Source organism: Taeniopygia guttata, chromosome 5 (genome assembly GCF_048771995.1).
Source record: "Taeniopygia guttata chromosome 5, bTaeGut7.mat, whole genome shotgun sequence".
Taxonomy (NCBI): Eukaryota; Metazoa; Chordata; class Aves; order Passeriformes; family Estrildidae; genus Taeniopygia; species Taeniopygia guttata.
This window is the reverse complement of record NC_133030.1, coordinates 63,252,723-63,276,871: the sequence shown is the minus strand read 5'-3', so window position 1 is coordinate 63,276,871 and position 24,149 is coordinate 63,252,723. Positions and strand designations below refer to the sequence as shown.

The following is a 24,149-nucleotide window of genomic DNA, read 5'->3' as shown; positions in this document are numbered from 1 at the left end:
AAATACGGAGAGAAAAGCAGCTGGTCCTACAAGAAAGGAAATCAGAATTTAAACCCTTCTCATGGCAGAATTGTGGGGTGGGTTCATCCAGATGTTCCTGCTGTTCTCTGGAGCAGTGTCACAGTCCAGCACATCCCTCTGGCTGCCCTGGCTGGCTCCAGACCCTGGCAGGGGCTGAGAGACCTCAACACAAAGTCAAAAACACCTGTGGCTTCCATTTTAGCCTGTGGGAAAAAAATCCAGCTTTGTGTGAGGAATTACAGCCACAAGGGTTTGAGTAGTGTGGTAGCTGAGTTAACACAGGGTGGAAAAGTAGAATTTTGGGGCTTTTAGAATGTGGTTGAGGGAGGTACAAGATGGAGGGATTTGGGCGTGTCCTGACCTTCTTCTCCTTCTCCTTGCCCTCCATGTCTTGGTGTGATGGTGACACTTTTCTGTTGGTTTAAGGTAGAGATTCACAGTCTAACACAGGTGATGGGAATTGGTAAAGAAATTGTAAACATACTATACATAGATTTTGGTATATAAGGTGGAGCCACCCAAGGCTCGTGGCAGATTGCCATGGCTTCCTTTCAGGACAGAGCTCAGCAGGTCAGAGAAAGAATGTTTAGATAAGAAAAAATGAACAACCTTGAAAGCGCAATCGGACTCATTCCAGGCTCTTTCCTTGGCTGCACGGGCTGGGAAAAGGATTCTCACACTGCTGGGGTCCCGACAAGCTGACCCCGACAGAGCAGCTGGAGAGAAATGAAAAAACCTCACAAGCAGGAAAAGCTGGGATTTCCACCCAGGAGAGCAGGAAATGGGGCTTGGAGCCACCTGGGACACTGGGAGGTGTCCCTGTCCAGGGCAGGGGTGGAACAAGCTGGGATTTAAGGTCCCTTCCAAGCCAAACCAATCCATGGTTTTGAAGGAATGACACATCCCAGGCTCTGTGGAGAGCACAATCTGCAGTGATGCAAAATCCCTGAGTGGAGGAGATCCTGGCCATATATCCCCAAAAAATTCCTGAGGACAAGCCCCCAGTCCCAGTGCTGAGGTGGGAAAGAGCCAGGACCCTGCTGGAGGTGTCCATTCCCAAAGGGTGGGAATCAGAAAAACAGAAACTTCCACAAACACTAAAGAGTTTGATCCATAGCCTTGGAAGAAGCTTGGATTGATGTAAAAGTACAATACACAAACATTAAGCAGAAAAATCATAAAATTATGATACAGTTTATAGCTTCTATAGTTATAAGTAAGAATGTGTTTAAATGTTCTCATTATAAGTAAGTTATAAGTAAGAATGTATTTAAATGCTCTCATTGAAATAAATCAGAAACTAAATAAGATAGTGAAGAGTTTATAATGTAAGGCTGTGGTTGTAGAGAGTAGCTGAGTTTAGAAGACATAACAAATGTATGCAAGGGAGACAAAAACCATTAGAAAAAAAGTATCCACAGTACAGCAGAAGTAAATAAAAGTGGTAAATTAGAAATACAAATCCTGTAACATCTGTTAGTTTAGAAAGTTATAAAATACCTTGTAACTACTCTTAAACTATAACCAAATACTTGCTCCTCTAAAATCTCATGACCTCTGAGAATAATGTTTATCGAAGTAATAAATTGTTCTTAACTTAAAAATGATCCCATCCCTTCATTACTAACAAGGAATCCTTGAGAAGGAGCATTCCCCATTTCCTGCTGCCATTTCCAGCCCTCTCCCAGCTTGGAGCTGCAAATTCTTAAAAAAATCTGGGATTTTCTCCTTTCCTGGTGGCTTTGGAGGTTCTGGGAAGTTTTGCTGCCCGAGAAGAGCTTTGCTCACCTGTTGGAATGTGAAATGTAGGGAATTCTGAGAACTTTGGGGTTGTAAGCTAAAGCTTAGAATTAAATACAAAGATTTGATTTGAGACTTTAGAAAATGCTCCTAAATTTAGGTGTTAAAATGTGGATTTATAGTTTAAAGTAGAGACATGTTAAGTTTAAGATATAAAAAAAGTAAAAATAGTTATAAATGTAAATAAGAAGTTTAGAATGCAGTACTTTAGGTTTGTTTGTGTGTCATAACATGATTAGTTAAGAAAACTTACCCTGTAGCATGAGTCTATAGGACAAAACACTTAAAGATTGAGTTAAAATATAAATATTTTTGTTAGTAGTGTTTCATTAGTTAATAAATCTTTAAAAGCCCTTGTAACTAGAAATCTTGTGACTTTTTAAATGATGCTGTGAAGATGTGAGCCGAATTCCCTTTTTCTGTTTATGTAAAAGATAAGAAAAATAACCTGTATTATCAAAAACTATTTAGAAGTTTTGCCACAAGTTACTTCAAAATTTTTCACACTCACCCTTCACGCTTGGCTGCACAGAAATGTCCTTTAAAGGTCTCTGTCCTCTGCTCAGCCAGCTGTCCCCTCCTGGCAGGAGCTGTGCAGAGCCACAAGGTCCCCCTGAGCCTCCTTTGCTCCAGGCTCAGCCCCTTCCCAGCTCCCTCAGCCTCTCCTCACATTTTCCATATGGAAAATATGGATTCCATAAGGAAAGATGTGGAGATTTGCATAAAAACCTCCTGGAATTCTTGCACCATCCCAAGTCCAGGCCATGGAAGGCGGGTTTGGCATCGCTGCTCTGTGTGTGTGTTGTAAGTGCAGGCGAACCCAATGGGAAGAAATGCTGATGTCTGACTCAATTCAGAAGGCTGAATGATTTCTTTGTTATAACTATGCTAAAATACATCAATATACTATATAAAGGAGGATACTAAAACTACAAATCTACTTTGTCTGACTCTAACTCAACTCGTGACCCTCTCTGAGAGCCCAGCCCCAGGTGGGTTGGATTGGCCATCAGGCTCAAACAATCCTCACCAGAACCCAACCAACTCACCCCAGGGAAACAATTCTCCAAACACATTCCACATGGGAAAAACAAGGAGCAGAAATAGAAATTGTTTTCTCTTTCATTTCTCTCTGTGCACTTTTATGAAAAATCCTGAGAGGGAGAGAAATGTGCTTGCCACATGTGTGCCCCTCCCAGGGATGCCCAGAGAGTCCTGGAAACCCAGGTGGGGCTCACTCACAGCTTGGAATCGATGATCTTGGAGTCTTTTCCGACAAAAAACTGTTCTGTGACCTCACCCGGGGGGGGGAAACCCCATCAGCACCCCCTGCTCAGCCTTTTTAGGGAGTTTTCCCTCAGAATGACAGCTCCTGCAGGAATGAGGTGAGGCAGCAGGGCTTTTACAGCTCAGTCCAGACTGAAAAGCCAGACTTGTGCCCCAGCCCATCATTTTTTCATGGTTTTTCACAGAAAGAGTGATAAAGTTCTGGAATGTTCTGCCCAGGAGGTGGTGGAGTCACCATCCCTGGGTGTGTTTAACAAAGCCTGGACGTGGCACTGGGTGCCAGGGTTGAGTTGAGGTGTTGGGTTGGACTCGATGATCTCAAAGGTCTCTTCCAACCCAGTGATCCTGTGAATTCTGTGAATTTTCCAGAGCTGCAGTTCCCAATCCAAGCCCAGCTGACCTCTGGCAGGGCAGGATTGCAGCTGCAGCTCCAGAAATGTCACTGCTGCTCCTCGTGCCCTGTTCCCATCCATCATTCCCACGGATCCCGGGGGCCACAGGAGCACAGCCCCTCCGAGTGATCCCAGTTATTCCTCATTACTCCCCTTGCTCTGCTTCCCCACCCAGCACTAAACCCCAGCCCCTCACTCCAGCCTGGCCTTTCCCTCTCCCTGCTTTAGGCCTGGAATTATTTAGCCAGGACCCAGCCCAGTGGTTCGGAGAGCGGCTTAGAGCAGCTTTAATTTTGATTAATATCTCCTCCTGCCTTTAAAACCATCTAGGCACGACTCCCTGCCCAGCCAGGCTTGTTAAAATCATAAATCAATCCATTCCCTTCCCTCCAGACGCTCCAAGACCTTTCCAGTTGCAGCCATCCAGCTCCTGCTGCCACGGACTTTTATTTACTGGGTTTGCTCTGCCTCTGCAGAGAGCAAAATCCACTCATCAAAGCCAAAAAAAAAAAAAAAGCCTGGAATTTGGATTTATTTTAAAGGAATTCAAGTTACCTGGTGAGGGCAGGACACTTTGGACAGCTCTATCCAGACTGGGAGCAAAAAAAGTCACCCCAGGGTTCGTTTCCTGAGATTTTGCCCATCCTTGGGATGTGCCTGGGAGGAAAAACACACACCTGGATATGTGCTCATCTATTTATCTGATAAAAGTTCCCTCAGCTTTAGTCACCAGCCAGTTCAAGTCCTCAAAATCCCATTCCAGAGCCCCAAACCAGCCCCTTTTATCCCTTCTTGATGCTCAGAGCCCTTCCCATCCCAATTCCAGCTCATCCACTCAGCCCTGGGGGAGAAAAATAGCCAGGAAATTATGGTTCTTTTGATTTTTTTGGTATTTTATTCCCTTTTCTGGCACTCAAGGAAGAGATTTAAGGTTTGGACCTCACAGTAGAGGCCAGGCTGGGGTGTGAGGAAAGGGGGAATCCCAGTTTGGCCACACTGCAGGTGCTCTGTGGGGCTTTGGGATCTGCAGTCCCCCCAAAAGGAGAGGGGGACACCCTTTTAGGGCATAAATCCCCACGTGGGAGAGCCCCATCATCTCTCTGAAGTCCTTTGGAAACCTGGCACTGGCAGGGATGAGCTAAAGCTGCTGCTCTGTAATCAGAGATTTGAGGGTTGGTTGTCAGTTCTTCACTCCTTCCCCCAAAAACTGAGTTTTCAGACAAAGTTCTCAGCCAGAAAAGGGAAAATTTTGTGTGTTTTGTGTGGATATTCACACTCTGAGCAGGCCCTTAGGGAAGGGAGGCATCACTCCATCCTCTTCACCACCCTTCCCACTGTTTTTGTCCCAGTATTTTTGGGACAACCCCTCTGCAAACAAAACTGATCCCTCAAAATATTTTCTCCCCTTTGTTGCAAAGAGATAAATTGGAAATTTATAAATGTTCGATTCCAAAGGCACATCAGGGCTCATGGGGGGGGGCTGCTCTGGGGCAAAATGGGATCATGGAATTCCAGACTGGTTGGGGCTGGAAGGGATTTTAAATCCCTTTAAATCCCATTCCAATTCCAGAAGGGGATAACAGAGCTGGGCATGGTTTTTGTGTCAACCCCAGGAATCACAGCAGTTTTCCAGCTCCTGGGAGCATTCTGGTGCTCCAGACAAGGAGCCATAAACTCAGGACAGAATTCCAGAGGGATTCCTGCTCTCCCAAGCCACAGAGCATTTCTTTTCTGGGGTTTGGATGGTGTTTACCACCCTCAAAGCTGTGATGGATGATACCTGCACAGACTCTCTAAATTATTCTCCATGTTCTCAGAACTCAAAAAAAAAAAAAGTTTAAAAAAAAAACCACCACAAAAAAAAAATCCAAAACCAAAACCACACACACAAAAAAAAAATATATATAGTCTTGAGCAAAGCTAAGTCCCCAGGCAGGGCTGGCTCTGGGGTTTTGGCTGCTTTTCCCATTTTTTCATGCGAGTGAAGGAGAAGCAAAAAAGTAATTAAGGCATCAGAAGGTTCTGCAGCACAGGTGAGATTCCAGGGAAATCCTCCCGTTTTCCACTGAAATCCCAGCTCTGCAGAGCCACCACAGGAGGAGGAGGATGGAGAGGAGCAAGGAGATGCTGCTGGATAAGCAAAATCCCCTCTGCAAAGCAGGAAGCTTTAACCAGAGGCAGGGTTCCAGCTTTTATGGGATGAAATCCAAGAAATCCCAGGTTTTGGCATGGATTTCCCCTCACAGAGCTCACCTACAAACCCCTCGTGCTGAGGGAAGCATCCCACCAGTGGCTCTGGACGTGGATTGATTCACCAGCACAAGCAGGAGCTGCCAGGAGAGCAACAAGGGCCTCTCATTCCCCGAATTTTTAATTTTAAGAGGCTGAGAAGCCTCTTCCAACCTCAGGCCAAAAGAAGATGTTTGGCTGCAGTGTGGTTCTGAAAACCCTCATTGCCTTTTTAACCAAAATACTGAATTTCTAGGGGGGATTTTAACTGAGGTGTAAAATTTCAGAGAAACACAAGATGAGCGAGGATGCAAAATGTGCTGGGAGGGTCTGTGCAGTTCCCACTGCTGTGTGCACCTTCCTCCTGCTGTCCCTCAGAGGTGCTTGAGGCACTTCCCAGTGGGAAATCCATGTTTTTCCCAACACCTTGGACACAGGAGGATGCTCCCATGGGTACCACTGAAAGCCTTGGAAATGGCACCAGGATTGGGATGTTTTGGATTCTAAGAGCTGTTCAAGCCAGGCAGGGGATTGTGGATATTTGTCCCTTTTTTCCTTGAGCAAAGCTCCTTCCTGATGGCAAAAGGGATTTGGGATAATTTTCCCTGTGCTGCCCTGAGGATCTGGCCCCCAAATCTCTGCCAGAACATTTTTTTTTTCCTCATGGAAAACAAAAATAAAGAAACTGGTTGGCAATGGTAATTGTAAAGCAAATCTCTATTGAAACCAAAGCTAAAATAACGTTGTTTAAATTACCTTGTAAACATTCAAATTCCTCTGTTGGCACCTAATTTTGTAAAATTATTGTTTATTCCTTTAGCACAGTCCTTTGCTAAACTTTCCACATCCCAGTGCTGGAAAACTCCAGAGGGAGCAGCTCCACAGGGCTGTGGGATGAAGCTGGAGCTGCTCTGAGGAAGAGGAGGAGCAGCTTCGGCCTCTCCAGAGATGCCAGATCCCAACAGGAGGGGACAGCCGGGAGAATTCGGGCTCTGCTCCCAGGGAACAGGGGCAGGAGCAGAGGGAACGGCCTCAGGCTGGGCCAGGGGAGGCTCAGGGTGGATTTTGGGAATATTTACCCGTGGAAAGGTTTGTCCAGCCCTGTCACAGCTGCCCAGGGCAGGGGGAGTCCCCAGTTAAGGCGGAGTCCAACCGTCCCCAGCCCTGCCAAGGCCATCCCTGCTCCGTGTCCCCAAGTGCCACATCCACAGGGACTTCAATCCCTGCAGGAATGGGGACTCCAGCACTGCCTGGTCATCCCAGAATGGGTTGGGTTGGAAAGGATCCTAAATCCCACCCCTGCCATAGCAGGGACACCTTCCAGCATCCCAGGCTGCTCCATCCTGGCCTTGGGCACTGCCAGGGATCCAGGGGCAGCCACAGCTGCTCTGGGAATTCCATCCCAGCTCCTCCCCACCCTCCCAGCCAGCAATTCCTTCCCAATATCCCACTTAAACCAACTCTCTCTGAGATTAAAGGTGTAAATGCACAGAGGTTCCTCGAGCTGGAATGATAATTCCACCATTATCCATTGCCAATGCCTGGAAAAGCACGGAAATCCTGCAAAAGGGGGAGACACCAATTTGATTTTTAAGTTTGTTTAAAGCAGTTTCACCACTAAACAAGTAAACATTTACAACTGAATAAATACTTTTTCACTTTAGTCAAGGAGCATTCACTGGCTGTTGGCATAAATATTCAGTTATGGAAATGATTGGATGGAAATAGATTTTTCCATGCCATAAATAAACATTGTCTGCAAGGAACACACTCCCAACAAGAGGCGTGAATTAGAGCCACTGGTGCCTCATGCCAGCCCTTGGGAATGTTTTATTTAGAAGCACTTCAGCTCACCACACAGCCTGATCCCATCTGCCTGGATTTTCCTGGGTGTTTATCCCACCAGATTGTTAAAAACTTGGAGCAGAATCATGGAATCATTGAGTTGGAAAAAATTTTTGGGATCATCCAGTCCCAGCTGTACCCGATGCCCACCCTGTCCCCAGCCCAGAGCTCTGAGTGCCACCTCCAGGAATTCCTTGGGCACTTCCAGGGATGGGAACTCCAAACCTCCCTGGGCAGCCAATTCCAAGGCCTGAGCACCTTTTCCATGGGGAAATTTTTCCTGGAAAATTTTTCCTGGAAAATTCTCCTGCCCCCGAGCCACACCCTGTGCTCGGGGGCTCACCCCAGTGCTGGCACGGGGAAAGTTTAGCAGAGGACTGTGCTAAAGGAATAAATCAAATTATAAAGTGAGTACCACTGCAGTTCCAGACAGGTGCTGGGAATCAGCAGGGAGAAATCCATGGGATTTTCCCAAATCCATGGGATTTCCCCAAGTCTCTGGTGCTGGATGCAGGAGCGATGCTTCCCTCGAGCTCAGCACAGCTTCTGGCCCCACAAAGTGACACCCAAATGTCCCCAGGCTGAGTTTGACTCTCCTAAAATTAATTTATGGATAAAAGCCCTTAGTTCAGGAATATTTGTGGTCCCAGAGAAGATGAGGAGAGCTCAGCAGGGGCTGGTGAAGATGCAGGAGAAAATCAGGGATAACCTGAGCAGGGATAAAGAGTGCCTGTCTGGTTTGGGTGGGATTTTAAACTTTTTGCCCAAAATGACAGCACATGCAGGAGGGAAAGGAAAGGGGAAGGGGAAGGGGAAGGGAAAGGGAAAGGGAAAGGGAAAGGGAAAGGGAAAGGGAAAGGGAAAGGGGAAAGGGGAAAGGGGAAAGGGGAAAGGGGAAAGGGGAAAGGGGAAGGTAGCAACTGGAATTTTGCTTCCAGTGTCACACACACTCAAGCAGGAGCAAGGAGAGCTCGGCTCTGCCACAATCCTGGTGTCCACGAGCAAGGATACAAAATATTGGGATTTTTCAAATAAAAGCAAGGACGGGGAATCCACAGGACAAATTCCTGCAGGCTCCAGCTGCCGGAGGGAGGCTGGGACTCAGGGGCAGGGACGGAGAAGGAATTGCGGGCTGACGGTGCCATCTAGCTGCTGCTCCTGGAGCCTTCAGGCTCTGCAAGGGGCTCTGAGCTCTCCCTGGAGCTTCTCCTCTCCAGGGGAACATTCCCAACTCTCCCAGCCTGGCTCCAGCCCTCGCTCTCCTGTTTCCTCCAGTGTGTGACTGCTGAGGGGACACCTCGAGTGCTGTGTCCAGCTCTGGCCCCTCAGTTTGGGAAGGACCTTGGGATGCTCCAGCACATCCAGAGGAGGCAACGAGGCTGGGAACACAAACCCTGTGAGGAACGGCTGAGGGAGCTGGGGGTGCTCAGCCTGGAGAAAAGGAGACTCAGGGCTGACCTCAGCACTCCCCACAGCTCCTGAAAGGTGCCCGTGCTCAGGTGGGGTTGGGCTCTTTCTCCAGAACCAGAGGTCACAGCCTCAAGTTGTGCCAAAGGAAACAAAGGTTGGATATTAGGAAAAAGTTCTTCAGAGAAAGAGTGATAAAGTTCTGGAATGTTCTGCCCAGGAGGTGGTGGAGTCCCCATCCCTGGGTGTGTTTAACAAAGCCTGGATGTGGCACTGGGTGCCAGGGTTGAGTTGGACTCGATGGTCTTGAAGGTCTCTTCCAACCTGTGAATTCTGAGTTTTCCCTGCTGTTCCTTTTATCACCGAGGTACTTTAGAAGCATTTTTGTCACCTTTGATGGCCCTGGCCACATTTAATTCCCTCAGGGCTTTATCCTTCCCAGTTCCTGTGTGCTTGGATAAATTCCCTGTATCCTCTCAGGCTGCCTGGCCCCGCTCCCACCCTCTGGAGGTTTCCTTCCTTTCCATGGTTGGGTTTGTCCCTTTTCCTCAGCGTGGCTCTGGAATGCTGGACAGCCCTAAAATCAGCGTCACTCCAAGCCCTAAAATCAGTGTCACTCCAAGCCCTAAAATCAGCGTCACTCCAAGCCCTAAAATCAGTGTCAATCCAAGCCCTAAAATCAGTGTCACTCCAAGCCCTAAAATCAGCATCACTCCAAGCATCACCTGCAGCCTCCAAAGCACCCCAGGCAGAGCTGGATCCCTGCAGGAATGGGGGAATGTCAGACTGGGAGGATCAGGCTGAAAGCTCAGGCCAGGAGAAGGGAATTCCTGACCCAGGAGATTGGGATCCACCTGGGATAAGGAAAAGAGCCCCAAGATCACCCCCAGGCTGGTGCCACAAACCCAGGAGCATTCCCAGCAGGAATGGGACTGCTTTCCTACAGAGCACTCTCAGCTTTTCCAGCCGCAGGATGAGCTCAGAAGCCAAAGTTTTCCCCAAAACTTTGGAAGTTCCTCCCAGAGCCTGTGACAAGCACAGATTTTATCTGGTGCATAATCCAATGCAATTTAATGGGGTTTCAGCACTGCAAATCTCCTATAAACTCAATTCCAGCAGTTGGAAACTCCCCTCTCCCAAAGCACCACTATCTTTTCCTTGGCTCCAAGCAGGACATTTTATTTCCCTACAGGAAACCATTTATTAGTTGTTTATTATTAATGCAAAGTCCTTGAAGTGGATTTTGATTTCACCTGTTCTTTAGGGGAATCAGCCGCTCTTTATAAATCACTTTGCATCCAAATTAAGTTCCAGCTTCACATCCATGAACCTCCAGGGACGGGAGCCACCAGAAACAAAATGCAATTTCCACACCTAGCTCGGGAAATTCAAGGTTTTGGCACCTCATCTTCGTTGTATATTGGGCAGTAAATACCTGGCTGAGGCAGCAACGAGGTAAAAGGGAATTATAGCTCGTCCTATACCACTTCCTCCCCAGGCGTAAAAGATGGGAGCAACAAAACAAGAAAAAGGCAATTTTGTAATTTCACAAAATTAGGTGCCAACAGAGGAATTTGAATGTTTACAAGGTAATTTAAACAACGTTATTTTAGCTTTGGTTTCTATAGGGATTTGTTTTGCAATTACCATCCCCAACTATTTTTTTTTTTCTTTTCCATGAGGAAAAAAAAATGTTCTGGCAGAGATTTGGGGGCCAGATCCTCAGGGCAGCACAGGGAAAATTATCCCAAATCCCTTTTGCCATCAGGAAGGAGCTTTGCTCAAGGAAAAAAGGGACAAATATCCACAATCCCCTGCCTGGCTTGAACAGCTCTTAGAATCCAACACATCCCAATCCTGGGGCCATTTCCAAGGCTCTCAGTGGTACCCAGCATGGGAGCATCCTCCTGTGTCCAAGGTGTTGGGAAAAACATGGATTTCCCACTGGGAAGTGCCTCAAGCACCTCTGAGGGACAGCAGGAGGAAGGTGCACACAGCAGTGGGAACTGCACAGACCCTCCCTGCACATTTTGCATCCTCACTCATCTTGTGTTTCTCTGAAGTTTTACACTCCAGTTAAAATCCCCCCCTAGAAATTCAGTATTTTGGTTAAAAAGGCAATGAGGGTTTTCAGAACCACACTGACCTTGTGCACATCAACAAAAACTGGCGGGGGGGAACCCAAAATCACCACCAGAGCAACTGAAATTTTAAATTTTTTGTGTATAAATCCACACTGGAGAGTTCTCTGGTAAGAACCAGGATTTGACCATTTCTCACTCAAAATGAGAGGCCCAACCATTCCCCAGGGCTCCCAGATGATGCCAAACCCTCATCCCTGTGCCACACATGGATTTAGCAGGAGGTGGAAGGAGCTGCTTCCTCAGCAACCAGTGCCGGACTGGAACGGGATGGGCTTTAAGGGCCCTTCCAGCCCAAACCACTGCAAATTCCATGACATTCCCACAGCCCTTCAGCTTTTGCTATGGGCACAGCTGGGTTTGCTCCCACTCCCTCCTCACCACCTCATGGCATTGATCAGATCGCCAGAGGGACAAAGCAAATGTCCCTGGGCATTCCCAAAGGATCTGCAGAGCACCCAGCTGGGAGGGAGCAGCATTTGGGACCCCAGGTGTGAGCAGAGCATTTACCTGTGGTCAGCCCCCTCACAGCAGTAGCACTGAACAGCATAAGAGCATCCAGAAACCTGGAATATCATTTTAAAGGACTTGGGAAACCTAATTCCAGACCTGTGGCACACTGAAGTGGCTTTAACTCACTCCCTTCAGAGCAGCTGTGGCTGCCCCTGGATCCCTGGAAGTGTCCCAGGCTTGGAGCAGCCCAGGGTATGGAAGGCTGGGAAGCTGAGCAGCCCCAGAGCCGCTAAAACCTGCACAGAAGGGAAACACGCACTATCAGCTGGGTTAGGAGAGCATTTATTAGGTAAGGCTGAGCCGAGACGCTGGAGATGTGTCAGGGATGCTCTGGAACGCCCCGGCCGCTCCTGGCTGTCGCCTCATCCTCCCGGCGCTCAGTCCAGCTGCAAGAGAGCGAGAGACACGGGGGGAGTCAGCGGGGAGCGGCACGGCCGAGCCGCCTCCCGCAGCCGCGGGGCTCACCTTGATGAACCCGATGTCCTTGGCGTACTGGCGGAAGCACTGGCGGCACATGTTGAGCCCGTACTTGCGGATGAGGCCGTGGCGGTTGGAGCACACGCGGCTGTGAGGGGAACAGAGAGAGGCGCGTGAGGGCGGGGGGGGTGGTAAATGTGAAGGGAAGGGGAGCAACGCGGCAGCCACGACCCGCGGAGAGCAAAGGGCAGCACTGACCACGAGCGGGAGCCCTGGCCGAACTTCCTGGGGTGGCTCCAGTAGAGCTGCTGGTGGCCCATGGCTGTGTGGTGCCGAGAGGAAGATGGCGGCGGCCGCCTGCCCTTATAACCCTCACGGCGCCTCCCGGCGTGCACCGCCCGTGACGTCACGCAGCGGGGCGGCCCGCGCTTTTTTTCCCGTGACGTCACGCAGCGGGGCGGAGCAGCAGCGGCCGCCCCGTGACGTCACGCTGCAGCACAAGCCGTAAGCGCTGCGGAGCGGGCTGCGAGCGCCGGGCGCGGTGGCGCACGCCTGTAGTCCCAGCTGCCGGGGAGGCTGAGCCCGACGGATCGCTTGAGCCCAGGAGTTCTGGGCTGCCGTGCGCTGTGCCGAGCGGGCGTCCAAGCTAAGGCCGCCATCAATATGGTGACCCGCGGGGAGCTGCGGGACACCAGGTTGACTAAGGAGGGGTGAACCGGCCCAGGTCGGAGACGGAGCAGGTCAAAGCTCCCGTGGCGGTCAGTAGCGGGATCGCGCCTGTGAATAGCCACGCCAGCGTAGCCTGGGCAATACAGAGACACGCGGGCTCCTCTTTTGCCTCCCCGACACCCCAAACTCCCGCCCCAAAACACAAACACCCCAACACAAACACTAACACACACACCAAAACACCGCCTCCTACTGACACGAATCACTAACAACCCCGCAACGCTCCATTACACTGCTCACTCGCACGTACAAATTTTATACCCAAATCACCCCTCTAATAATACATCTCCGCAAACACTCAGCAAAGCGCTTCTCGAGTTTATTTTTTTTTCTTCCAATGCTGCTTCATGCGCTCAAAGCTGCTCACTGCACCGACATCGACACCAAGCCCGACCAAAGCCTTCCTGTTGCTTACGGAGCATCAGCTGCGGTTATCACACCCACCTGCACTCGGATCGGGTCCCCTCACCTCCTGTGTCACCTCAGCTCCCCTGTCCCCTCACCTCCTGTGTCACCTCAGCTCCCCTGTCCCCTCAGCTCCCCTGTCCCCTCAGCTCCCCTGTCCCCTCACCTCCTGTGTCCCCTCAGCTCCCCTGTCCCCTCACCTCCTGTGTCACCTCAGCTCCCCTGTCCCCTCAGCTCCCCTGTCCCCTCACCTCTGTGTCACCTCAGCTCCCCTGTCCCCTCACCTCTGTGTCCCTTCAGCTCCCCTGTCCCCTCACCTCCTGTGTCACCTCAGCTCCCCTGTCCCCTCACCTCTCCTGTGCCCCTCAGCTCCTCTGTGTCCCCTCATTTCCTGTGTCCCCTCAGCTCCTGTGCCCCCTCAGCTCCCATGCCCCTCACACCCACCATCCCTTCAACTCCTCCATGTCCCCTCCAAGTCCTTACGCAGAATTCTCTGGTCCTTCCTCTGCTCCCTCTTGCTCCTCGCACCATTCTCCCCTCTAACCCCTATTTTCAACGCCAACATGTCACCATGTCTCTTATGCTTCACTTGATGTTCATGGAAAACTTTCTATTTTATGTCGTGCTTGGATATGACTGTGGATTAGGTCGGCAGGAACTGGGGATTAGATGAGCAGATTTATGTAAACTTTAGTGTATAAATAATTTTTTTTTATTCCCTGGTGTGCTTGATTTGTGGACAATTTCCACTTTGCACCCTACACAGAATAAACAGTGTCTCCTTTCTAAACATGACTCGTTGGTGTTTAGAGTCCCTAAGATTTGGCAACACCCTCAGCTCCTGTGTCCTCTCCCAACTCCCAATGTCCCCTCACCCTCTGTGTCCCTTCACACCCTCCATGTCCCCTCGTCCTCCACATCCCCTCACACCCGTGTCCCCTCAGCTCCTCCATGTCCACTCACACCCCGTGTTCTTCACACCTTCGTTCCCCCTCACATCCTCAGCATCCCCTCGTATCCTCAATGTCCCCTCACAATCTATGTCCTCTCATACGACCATGTCCACTCACATCCCGTGTCCTCTCAGCTCCTCCATATCCCCTCACACTCCGTGCCCCCTCATGCCCCATGTCCCCTCACACTCCGTGTCCCCTCACACTCCGTGTCCCCTCATGCCCCATGTCCCCTCACATTTCCATATCCCCTCACATTTCCATGTCCCCTCACGCTCCATGTCCCCTCACACCCCATGTCCCCTCACACTCCATGTCCCCTCACATTTCCATGTCCCCTCACATTTCCATGTCCCATCACCCCTGTGTCCCCTCACACCCCGTGTCCCCTCACACTCCGTGTCCCCTCACACCCCGTGCCCCCTCACATTTCCATGTCCCTTCACACTCCATGTCCCCTCATGCCCCATGTCCCCTCACATTTCCATGTCCCCTCATCCCGTGTCCCCTCACGCCCCGTGTCACCTCACACCCCGTGTCCCCTCACATTTCCATGTCCCCTCACGCTCCATGTCCCCTCACATTTCCATGTCCCCTCACGCTCCATGTCCCCTCACATTTCCATGCCCCCTCACATTTCCATGTCCCCTCACCCCCGTGTCCCCTCACCCCGGTGTCCCCTCACACCCCTCTCGCTCTCTCCCGCCGGGCCGGGCCGCACCAGCCGCCGCCAGCAGGAGGCGCCCGCGGCCCGCCCCGCGCGGCGGCGCTGCGCTGAGGGCCGCGCTCGGGCTGCCCGCGGCTGCCGGTCGGTGCGGCCGCTGCCGCCGGTACCACCGGAGCCGCCGCCCTCCCTTCCCGCCCCGGTACCCCGCCCGCCGGGCGGCCCCGCGCCCCTCAGCGGGCGGGACGGAGCAGCGCGGCGGGCAGGCAGCACAGCGGGCGCCTCTCCTCTGCGCGCACAGCGCGGGAGGCCCCGGCGGCGCCGCCCGCCGTGCGCGGGCCGGTGCCGGGACCGGGACCGGGACGGGATCGCGATCGGGACCAGGATGCGGCTGCAGTGCGAGGTGGAAGTGCTGAGCCGGCTCCTGCCCAGCTGCGGGCTGCGGGGCCGCGGCCGCGCGGCGCGGGCGCTGCTGTCGCTCGGGCGCGCTCCCGGCGCCGCCGGGGCCGGGATTTACCTCATGGTGTGCACGGCGCGGGACCGCGGCGGCGCTCGGTACAAGGTGGGCACGGCGGCGGGCCCGGGGGCGGCGGGGCCGGGGCCCGCGGGGGTGCCCAGGGTGCCGCTGAGCCCCGCTGTGTGCCCGCAGGTGCAGCAGAACGTGGAGCGGCTCTTCACGCGCTTCGTGGAGGAGGGAAAGGCCACGGTGCGGCTGCGGGAGCCCGCGGTGGATCTGTGCCTCAGCAAGGTGGGACCGGCACCGGGAACCGGCAGCGGCCGCGGCTCACCGGCCTCCGACCGGCACGGCGAGGCGGGCAGGGACCGTCAATCCCATCCCATCCCATCCCATCCCATCCCACCCCATCCCACCCCATCCCACCCCATCCCACCCCATCCCACCCCATCCCACCCCATCCCATCCCATCCCACCCCTGCCATGGCAGGGACACTTCCACCATCCCAGGCTGCTCCAGCCCCAGTGTCTAACCTGGCTTTAGGCACTGCCAGGGATCCAGGGACAGCCACAGATGCTCTGGGAATTCTATCCCAGGGTCTCGCCACCCTCCCAGCCCGGAATTCCTTCCCAATCTCCCATCCATCCCGGCCCTCTGGCAGTGGGAAGCCATTCCCTTTTTTCTAACTCTTCTGCTTCAGAAGTATTTTCGTGCTTTGCTTCACAGCTTCTTTAGAACAAAGCTTTTTTCAGCTCTCTGATGCAGTGTTGGTCTTTAGCCTTAAACTCCATGAAATTGTTGTTTCTTACAGCTTTTCCATGTGAAAAAAAAAAAAAAAAAAGAATCCTCTTGTTTAATGGACAAAACTACTGTCTCACCGTGGCTTTCAAAGCACACACAGAGCATGGCACAGGCAACATCCCACCTTATTTCAAATACTTCTGTATTTATTCACAGTGCCCAGAGGATTTGTAGAGTGTTTTTAACAGCACTAAACTTACCAGAAGAATCGCGTATTATCACTAAAATCTCATCTCCTTTTCTTCTTTGCCTGTTACAGGAATCTTTTGTAGCTCCATAGGAGAGAAAAATTGGAAGGTTTTCTAAAACCTGAGTTCTTACCTAAAACTTTTATAGAGTCAGGCTGTGTAAATAAAAGCAAATAATGGTGATTGCTGGTTTAGAAAATCCTTTTTCCTTTCTGTTACCTGAATCTGAGGAAAGCAGCCTTAATTTTATGAACCTGTTAAAGGGTTAAATAGGAAGGGAGGACACCAAACCCAGTTATTTTTTTTCTTGTTAGAAGCCAATGTGCTCTGTATTTTGCAAAAATTAAGGCTTTTGTATTAGATTCAGAACAACTTTTGCTTCCTTTCCTCTGAATTTTATTGCTGAAGAGTGAGAAATCAAAAAGTTTATCTCAAAATATTACAGGTTCCTCTTAAGTTCTCCAACTCCAGAACCCAAATTCAAGATGTTTCATCCCTTTTCCCTAGTTTTCTGCCAGAATTTTATTACTTCATTACAGAAAAGCTCCTTCAACTCTCAAAGAAGAACAAAAACATTGTGGAAAAGACATTTCCAAATACTGGAGATGGGAATATTGGCTATGGGAAATCCCCTTGTGCTCTGCCAGGCACTGGATTTGCTGCACTCAGCCAGCTCAGGAATGGAGTTGGGAAACATCAGTGCAGAGCTTTCACCCCTGGAGCAGGAATGACAGCATAAATAACAAATCCTGGCTGTTTTCTGGAGTTTATTTCCCTTCAGCAGGTCCCAGCCTGCTTCCCTGGATCCACCTCAGCTCCGATTTCCTCAGAACTCTGACACTTGGGAGGCATCAACACAATTTAAATTCTTTTTCCCAGCATTGTCAGTGTGGCTGAGACTTCGGGCTTGAGGCAGGAAGTTGCATCCTGAGCTCTTCCAAGGAATTATTTGCCTTTTTTTTTTTTCCCACAGGGTTTCTCAACAAGAGGTTTGGAGGTTTTACATGGCCCTTAGGAAGGTCTGGTGGAGGGAATTGTGCTTTGTGCTTGAGAGCAAAGAAATCCTGCCTGTAACTTCATTCTGGTGTGAAATATTGATTTCACTTGGTCCCTACAGATCTGGAGAACTTTTTAGACTTAATTCGCATTTTAGCTATGTTGGAAATGCCACAAATCTGCCTGGAATGAGGGGAAATTCTGTAGGTAAATGTGTTAGACTGGCTGAGATAATGAGGGTTGTTGACCTTAGAATCCCAGGCTGGTTTGGGATAGAAGGGAGCTTAAATCCCATCCCTTCCACCCCTTCCACTGTCCCAGGCTGCTCCAAGCCCCATCCAACCTGGGACATTTCCAGGGATCCAGGGGCAGCCCCAGCTCTCTGGATAACCTTGGATACAAAGGTGTTTGTTGTGCATCTTCCCCACCTCTGGAAGGTGTCACAGCAGGAGCTGTGCTTGAAATGCTTAAGGAAAATGACCATTTTAGTTTACAGATGCAGTCAATTAAGTTTGACCTTTAATGTGTTTATTTCTCCCACATTTCCATCCAGAATTATCTCCAATATCTTTGCTTTCTTGTGCTGGGTGCTTATAGCACATTGTGTGCTGTAGTTCTGAACCCTCTCTAATTTGGTCTAAACAAACACATTTAGGAGCAAAATTGTCTTTGAGGTGCAAAATGTGTCCCTGGCCTTGGGCAGGTGACAGCTGGGAACACAAAGATAACCTCTGGGCTCTCAGAACTCCAAGTTAATTATTTTCTTTTCCTTCTCTGGTTGCAATGTGGTTTTTATTTTAGAATTCTCTTCTTAGCTCAGTGCCTGTCAGCTGCACATCAGCTCATGCACAGACTTGCTGGAAAATCTAGAACAGAAATACTTGGTCACAAATGTTCACAGAAGTGAATCAAGTCAGTGCAACAGATACACCAGAGCTTTCTGGGTCTTTATTTAAAATATAGATCACTTGATACTCTGATATTGAGAGTCAGTGGGAGCCTTTAATGGCTCCCACTGCCAGAGGGGTGGGATGGATGGGAGATTGGGAATTCCTGGCTGGGCTGGAATTGCCAGAGCAGCTGTGGCTGCCCCTGGATCCCTGGCAGTGCCCAAGGCCAGGTTGGACACTGGGTTTGGAGCAGCCTGGGACAGTGGAGGTGTCCCTGCCATGGCAGGGAGTTGAAGAGGATGGGATTTAGGATCCCTTCCAACCCAAACTGTCCTGGGATTCTGCTGGCAAAATATTGTATCCCAACTCAAGCATTAATTGGTCTTTGCAAAGAATTTGCCTCTTGTCTGCTGCTGGCACAGCCAGAGCTGCGTGTGGTCACTTCACCTTCGTTTTGCTGAATCCAACTCAAACTTCCATCCTTTTTTTTCCTAGAAACTTCCAGGAATTATTGCCTCAGGGTTTAGAGCTCTGATTTCCCCATGTGTGTTTGTAACAGTTCTTTATCCTGGTGGATTTTAGGGAGCTCCCAGTGAATCACGTTTTTTTTCCTGTACGACATTTCCAGCTGTGGATTCAGTGCTTTGTTCCTTCCGTGGGTGCTGCAGCACAGTTTGACCAGGATTATTAATGAGCTGTTCCCTCTCCCATCCCACTGCCCTGCTGAGTGACACACACAAAACAGCTCGGGGAGTGTTAATAACCAGGATAATGAACTTTTAACTCCAGCCTTGTGTTCCCCTGCAGGCAAATGTGATCAATTTAAAGACTTTCCTTTCAGCCGTGAGACTGGCTCACCAAGGCAACGACACCGGAGTCCTCCCTCTCTCACCTCTGGTCCCAGCAAAGAACTCCGACGTGGAGAAACCCAAAACCAAAATGATCATCACTTCCAGGAGGGATTATCCCCTCACCAAGAGCTTCCCTTTCTCCCTGGAGCACCTGCAGACCTCGTACTGCAAGCTGGCCAGGATCGACAGCAGGGTGCTGTGCCTGAAGAAGCTGCGCAAGCTGGACCTGAGCCACAACCACATCAAGCAGCTGCCGGCCACGCTGGGGGACCTGGTGTGCCTGCAGGAGCTCGACCTGCACGACAACCACCTGGAGGCCTTCAGCGGGGCCCTGTGCAGCTCGGGCCTGCAGAAATCCCTGCAGCTGCTGGACCTGAGCCAGAACCAGATCCAGGCGCTGCCCATCGAGTTCTGCCAGCTGCGGGGCCTGGTGCAGCTGCGGCTGGACGACAACGCCCTGCTGCGCCTGCCCTGCCGCATCGGGCAGCTGAGCCGCCTGCGCTTCCTGTCGGCCGCGCGCAACAAGCTGCCCTTCCTGCCCTGGGACTTCAGGAGGCTCTCCCTGGAGAACCTGGATCTCTTCGGGAACCCTTTTGAGCAGCCCAACCCGCTGGTTCCCAACATCCAGCTGAAGATCCCGCTGACTCTGCTGGAGTGTGCTGCCAGGGCCACTGTCAATCACAGGTGAGGGCACGCCTGGCACTACACCTGCCCTCCCACCCTCCCTCCCCTGCTTCCTTCCTTTCCCCTCACTGCCTGTTTTCTCACTTATTAACATCATAAGATTAAAATTCTTTTGAATTCTCCTTGTCAAGTCATCAGGATAAGGCAGGAAATTGGTGCCTTTGGAAGCATTTAAGGAAAGGCAGAGATTGAAGTGTTTTCATCCCCCAAAGGTGGATGAACAGAATATTTTTGGCCAACTTTGGGAAAAGAGAATCAATTCTACAACCCTGAGCCACTTCTGCAGCCATAGATTTTCCTTAAACTCCTCATTTCCCCTGGTGTTGGAGTGAGGGTGTTCTGAATTATTTAGGGAATAAGCTCTGAGGTAATTTTAAAAATATGATTTCATCAAGTAAATACCACCCTCCCAGGCTGCTGTGTGTTATCAGCTCCCTCCTCTTCCCCCACACGACTTCCACCCCTGATCCTTCGTGCACCAGGAGCCTCCAGGTACCAGCAGCTGCTGCTCCCACCCTGCTCTGGGTGGGAAGGGAGCATAAAGACAGAAATTTGGCACAGAAAGGAGGGAGAGAGAGGCTGGAAGTGTCCCTAATCTTCATCCTGTGCCCGTTGCTGCCTTGAGGGTGGGCAGTGCCCATGAACCCGGGGTAATTGTACAGAAGTTTGCACCAAAGGCATCCAGGGGCACGCCCTGAAGGGAGCTGAGCCACCACATGTTCTGGGCCAAATCACCTGCTGCTGACCTCACTGGTTTCATAACTAAACCCACGTGTCTCCTTTCCCAACTTTATATAAATTGCAGTGGGTTTGAGGTAAATATTAAGGCTTTTTTCTACCTCTAAAAATCCCTCAGCACTGGTCAGATTTCAGTTACTGTAAAAACCTTGAGAAAGGGATGAAACAGAAGGAGAAGGTGCAAAAATAATGTTTGGAAATCAGTCTTCATTCTGGGAAAGTACCAGATTATGCTTTTCCCAGAAAAAAGGGTGTTCTGAAATTAAGGTGGTGAAAAAAAAAAATACCTAGAGGAGTCTGAGCTGGTGGATTTGTGAGTGATGGTGTGTGGAAAGACTTGGGAATGTGTGGGTGGAGGCAGGATGTGAGTCAGTGGGATGTGTGCTGAGTTTGGAGTGCCAGCTGGGCACTGCTGGGACCCACACTTCAGCCACCTGACAGAATTCCTCAGGGGAATTATTTATTTTGTACCCCGAGCTCGACACTGCTGTGAATTCCAAAAGGAGCAATTCCCCTTCCCAACTCTGGATGTCATTGCTGACACACGGTGGATGGAGAGAGCTGTGGAGCAGGAGAACTTTTCATTTCGTGCTGCAAAAGGCTCAGTTTATCTCCTGCTTTCTCTGAGTTGGTTTTTAACACTGCTACTCCTCAGTGTAAGAGGGAGGAGTAAATCGTGGGTGCTGTGTCAGGCCAGGGTGAGACACAGAGAATGTGAGGGAAGAACAGAACGTGCTCAGTTGTCTCATTATTCTTAATCTTCCTGTAATTCTCTAATTCTCATTACTCTTAATCCTTCTAATTCCCTAACTGGCTGTGGCCCAGGCTGCCAGGATTGCTGTGAGCTCCCTGTTGCGAGTGTCTCCCAGAGTTTATGTCCTTAGGGACTGCCTTGGGAAGTGGCATTTCATTCCTAAAAATCTCAGGAATTGCCATTTCAGTCCTAAAATTGGATTTTCATTCCTAAAATCTCAGGAAGTGGCATTTTAGTCTGAAATCTCTGGTTTTCCATGTCTGTGTGATGCCTGGAGAGGCTCCCTGGAGCAGAGGCTGGACAGAGTAAAAGAATAAAGCAGGGATTTATTAAAAGGCCTTTACAAGACACACCTTGGGCAGTGCAGGAACCTGGCCATGGCTCCACCCAAGATGGACTCAGAGTCACAGGTTTCACACTTTTATGAGTTTTGGTCCCTTTCCACACTGGGGTTCATTGTCCAATTCCAGTTCCAGGTGCTGCAGTCCCACCCTCCCAGGTGGGAGGATTGTTCAGTGTGCTGAGCTGGTTCTGGGGCTGGAGAAGGATTGTTCTGTGTGCTGAGCTGGTTCTGGGGCTGGAGAAGGATTGTTCTGTGTGCTGAGCTGGTTCTGGGCTGGAGAAGGATTGTTCTGTGTGCTGAGCTGGTTCTGGGCTGGAAAAGGATTGTTCTGTGTGCTGAGCTGGTTCTGGGCTGGAGAAGGATTGTTCTGTGTGCTGAGCTGGTTCTGGGCTGGAGAAGGATTGTTCTGTGTGCCTGAGCTGGTTCTGGGCTGGAGAAGGATTGTTCTGTGTGCTGAGCTGGTTCTGGGCTGGAGAAGGATTGTTCTGTGTGCTGAGCTGGTTCTGGGGCTGGAGAAGGATTGTTCTGTGTGCCTGAGCTGGTTCTGGGCTGGAAAAGGATTGTTCAGTGTGCCTGAGCTGGAAAAGGATTGTTCTGTGTGCTGAGCTGGTTCTGGGCTGGAGAAGGATTGTTCTGTGTGCTGAGCTGGTTCTGGGCTGGAGAAGGATTGTTCTGTGTGCCTGAGGTGGTTCTGGGCTGGAAAAGGATTGTTGTGTGTGCCTGAGCTGGTTCTGTGCTGGAGAAGGATTGTTCTGTGTGCTGAGCTGGAGAAGGATTGTTCTGTGTGCCTGAGCTGTTCTGGACTGGAAAAGGATTGTTCAGTGTGCTGAGCTGGTTCTGGGCTGCAGAAGGATTGCTCTGTGTGCTGAGCTGTGAGCAGAGCTGTGACACTTCAAATGGAGCTCAGAGTTATTCACCAGTGCAGTGCAGAGCCTGGGAAACACGAGAGCTGAAACTGGAGGCACCATGTGCCCTGGGTGCCTGTGTCCTGTCCCTGCCTTTGAGTGATGTGACATTCCCGTTCTCTGGACAGAGAGAAACAATTCTGCCTCTCAGGAGAAGCACAGAGAGAAGGAGAGAAAAGAATCTTTATCTCTGCTCCTTTGTTTTCCCCATGTGGAATGTGGTGTGGAGATTGTTTACCTGCAGTGGTGGCTGGGTTGGATTCTGGTGGAGGGTGTTTGGGGTAAATGTGCAGTCAGACCCAGCTGTGGCACAGACTCTCAGCAGAGAAATCATGAGTTTGTTAGTTAGTTAGATAGCCGAGTAAGAAGTAAGTATGTAGAACAGGATAGTCTCTCTTTAAATAGTATTTTAATGTAATATGGTGGAGTTTTAATAAAGCTATCCTGATCTGGAGCCACACATCATCATTTCTTCCCTGATCCACGGTTCACCGCATTTTTTCTGTAGAGTGACACAGAGAACTGAGTGCTGAACTCACCCTCTCTCCTCTCATCCCACAGAATCCCTTACAGCTGCCACCTCCTCCCTTCCCACCTCTGTAAGGACCTGGAAGTGGCCAAAACGTGCCGCTGTGGGAGCGCCTGCCTGAGCAGCTTCATCCAGATCACCGTGACCATGAACCTGCACCACGTGGCCCACACCGTGGTGCTGGTGGACAACATGGGGGGCACGGAGGCTCCTGTGCTCTGCTACTTCTGCTCCCTGCACTGCTACTCCCAGTTCCTGGACATGCACCTCCAGAGCAGCGGGTGACAGGGGCCAGGCTCTGCGTCCTCTGGGGATGGAGGAGCCGGAGGTGCCTGCTGCTCCTCACCCGCGGTGCCACCGCTGCCCTGCGCAGACAAATCCCTCTGGGGGTGAGGGGACACTGGCTCTGTCCCCCTCTGGGATCCCAAGCAGTGCTGAGCTGCAGAGAACCTTCCTTGGAATGTCCTTCCCGTGCTGCCGGGTGTGCTGGGGGTTTCTGTGCCTTGTGGTGAGTGGTTCCTTCTCGGGAGGACAAAGAGCTCTGACTCTCCAGGCCAGGACTGCACTCTGCTCTTCCCAGGGAGGAGAAATCCCATCCACACCGGTCATGGAATGCCAGGTGCTTCTTTTTTTAAAGGTTCTGTTACAACATTCCCACTCGGGGCAGGGACCAGCATTGCTGCCTTTTTACAGAGCAAATGTTTGGTTTTGGGGTTTCTCTCTTTGTGATACCACAAATGTCTTTTTTCTAAAACTTTGTTTCTTAATCCTCCTGTTTTAACGATTCTTGAATTTGTTTCACTGTGTTGACTTATTAAACTTTGAAACCCTTCTATGGACGTGTGGATTGTGTTTTGTCTGAGGGCTTTTCCATCCAGGAATTAACTGCTGGTATTTTTCTGGGGAAGACACCAAAATGTTGAGCATATCCACAAGTTCTTTTATTTCCTGTCTTGTCAGCTGCTCCATGACTGGGAGATGGGAACGGCAGGGAACAAATAGCTGCGATTCTAGAATTAATCTGATTTTTTAATTCTTATATATAGGTTCATAATCCTAATTTTTGAAATCTAGAATTATTTTATTTTAAGAATCCCATTCCCTGGAACATGTGATGGCTTGGAGCACATGGAGGTGGCACTGAGTGCCAGCTGGGGAAGGTTTAGTTTGGATATTGGGAAAATTTCTTCACGGAAATGGGGCTTTGCCACA

At 50.5% G+C, this 24,149-nt stretch overlaps 2 protein-coding genes across 3 annotated transcripts; one reads left to right on the top strand and one right to left on the bottom strand.

Annotated features, from left to right (window-relative positions):
- Positions 1–11,901: 11,901 nt before the first annotated feature.
- Positions 11,902–12,428, bottom strand: RPS29 (ribosomal protein S29; the record flags this gene model as incomplete). The annotated part of the gene is given in 3 exon segments (NM_001245284.1): positions 11,902–12,021; positions 12,101–12,200; positions 12,311–12,428. Coding segments are annotated over 3 exon segments (171 nt in total). The 3' UTR covers positions 11,902–12,012.
- Positions 12,429–14,914: 2,486 nt separating this feature from the next.
- Positions 14,915–23,772, top strand: LRR1 (leucine rich repeat protein 1). 2 transcript variants are annotated; one of them, XM_030275312.4, is made up of 4 exons: positions 14,915–15,365; positions 15,453–15,551; positions 18,941–19,668; positions 22,970–23,772. In XM_030275312.4, the coding sequence occupies exons 1-4, from the start codon at positions 15,189–15,191 to the stop codon at positions 23,220–23,222; spliced, it is 1,257 nt and encodes a 418-aa protein (XP_030131172.3). In that variant the 5' UTR covers positions 14,915–15,188; the 3' UTR covers positions 23,223–23,772. The 2 variants fall into 2 exon arrangements, with proteins under 2 accessions (XP_030131172.3, XP_072786708.1); XM_072930607.1 differs by having other exon boundaries at positions 15,229–15,358.
- The last annotated feature ends 377 nt before the right edge of the window (positions 23,773–24,149 follow it).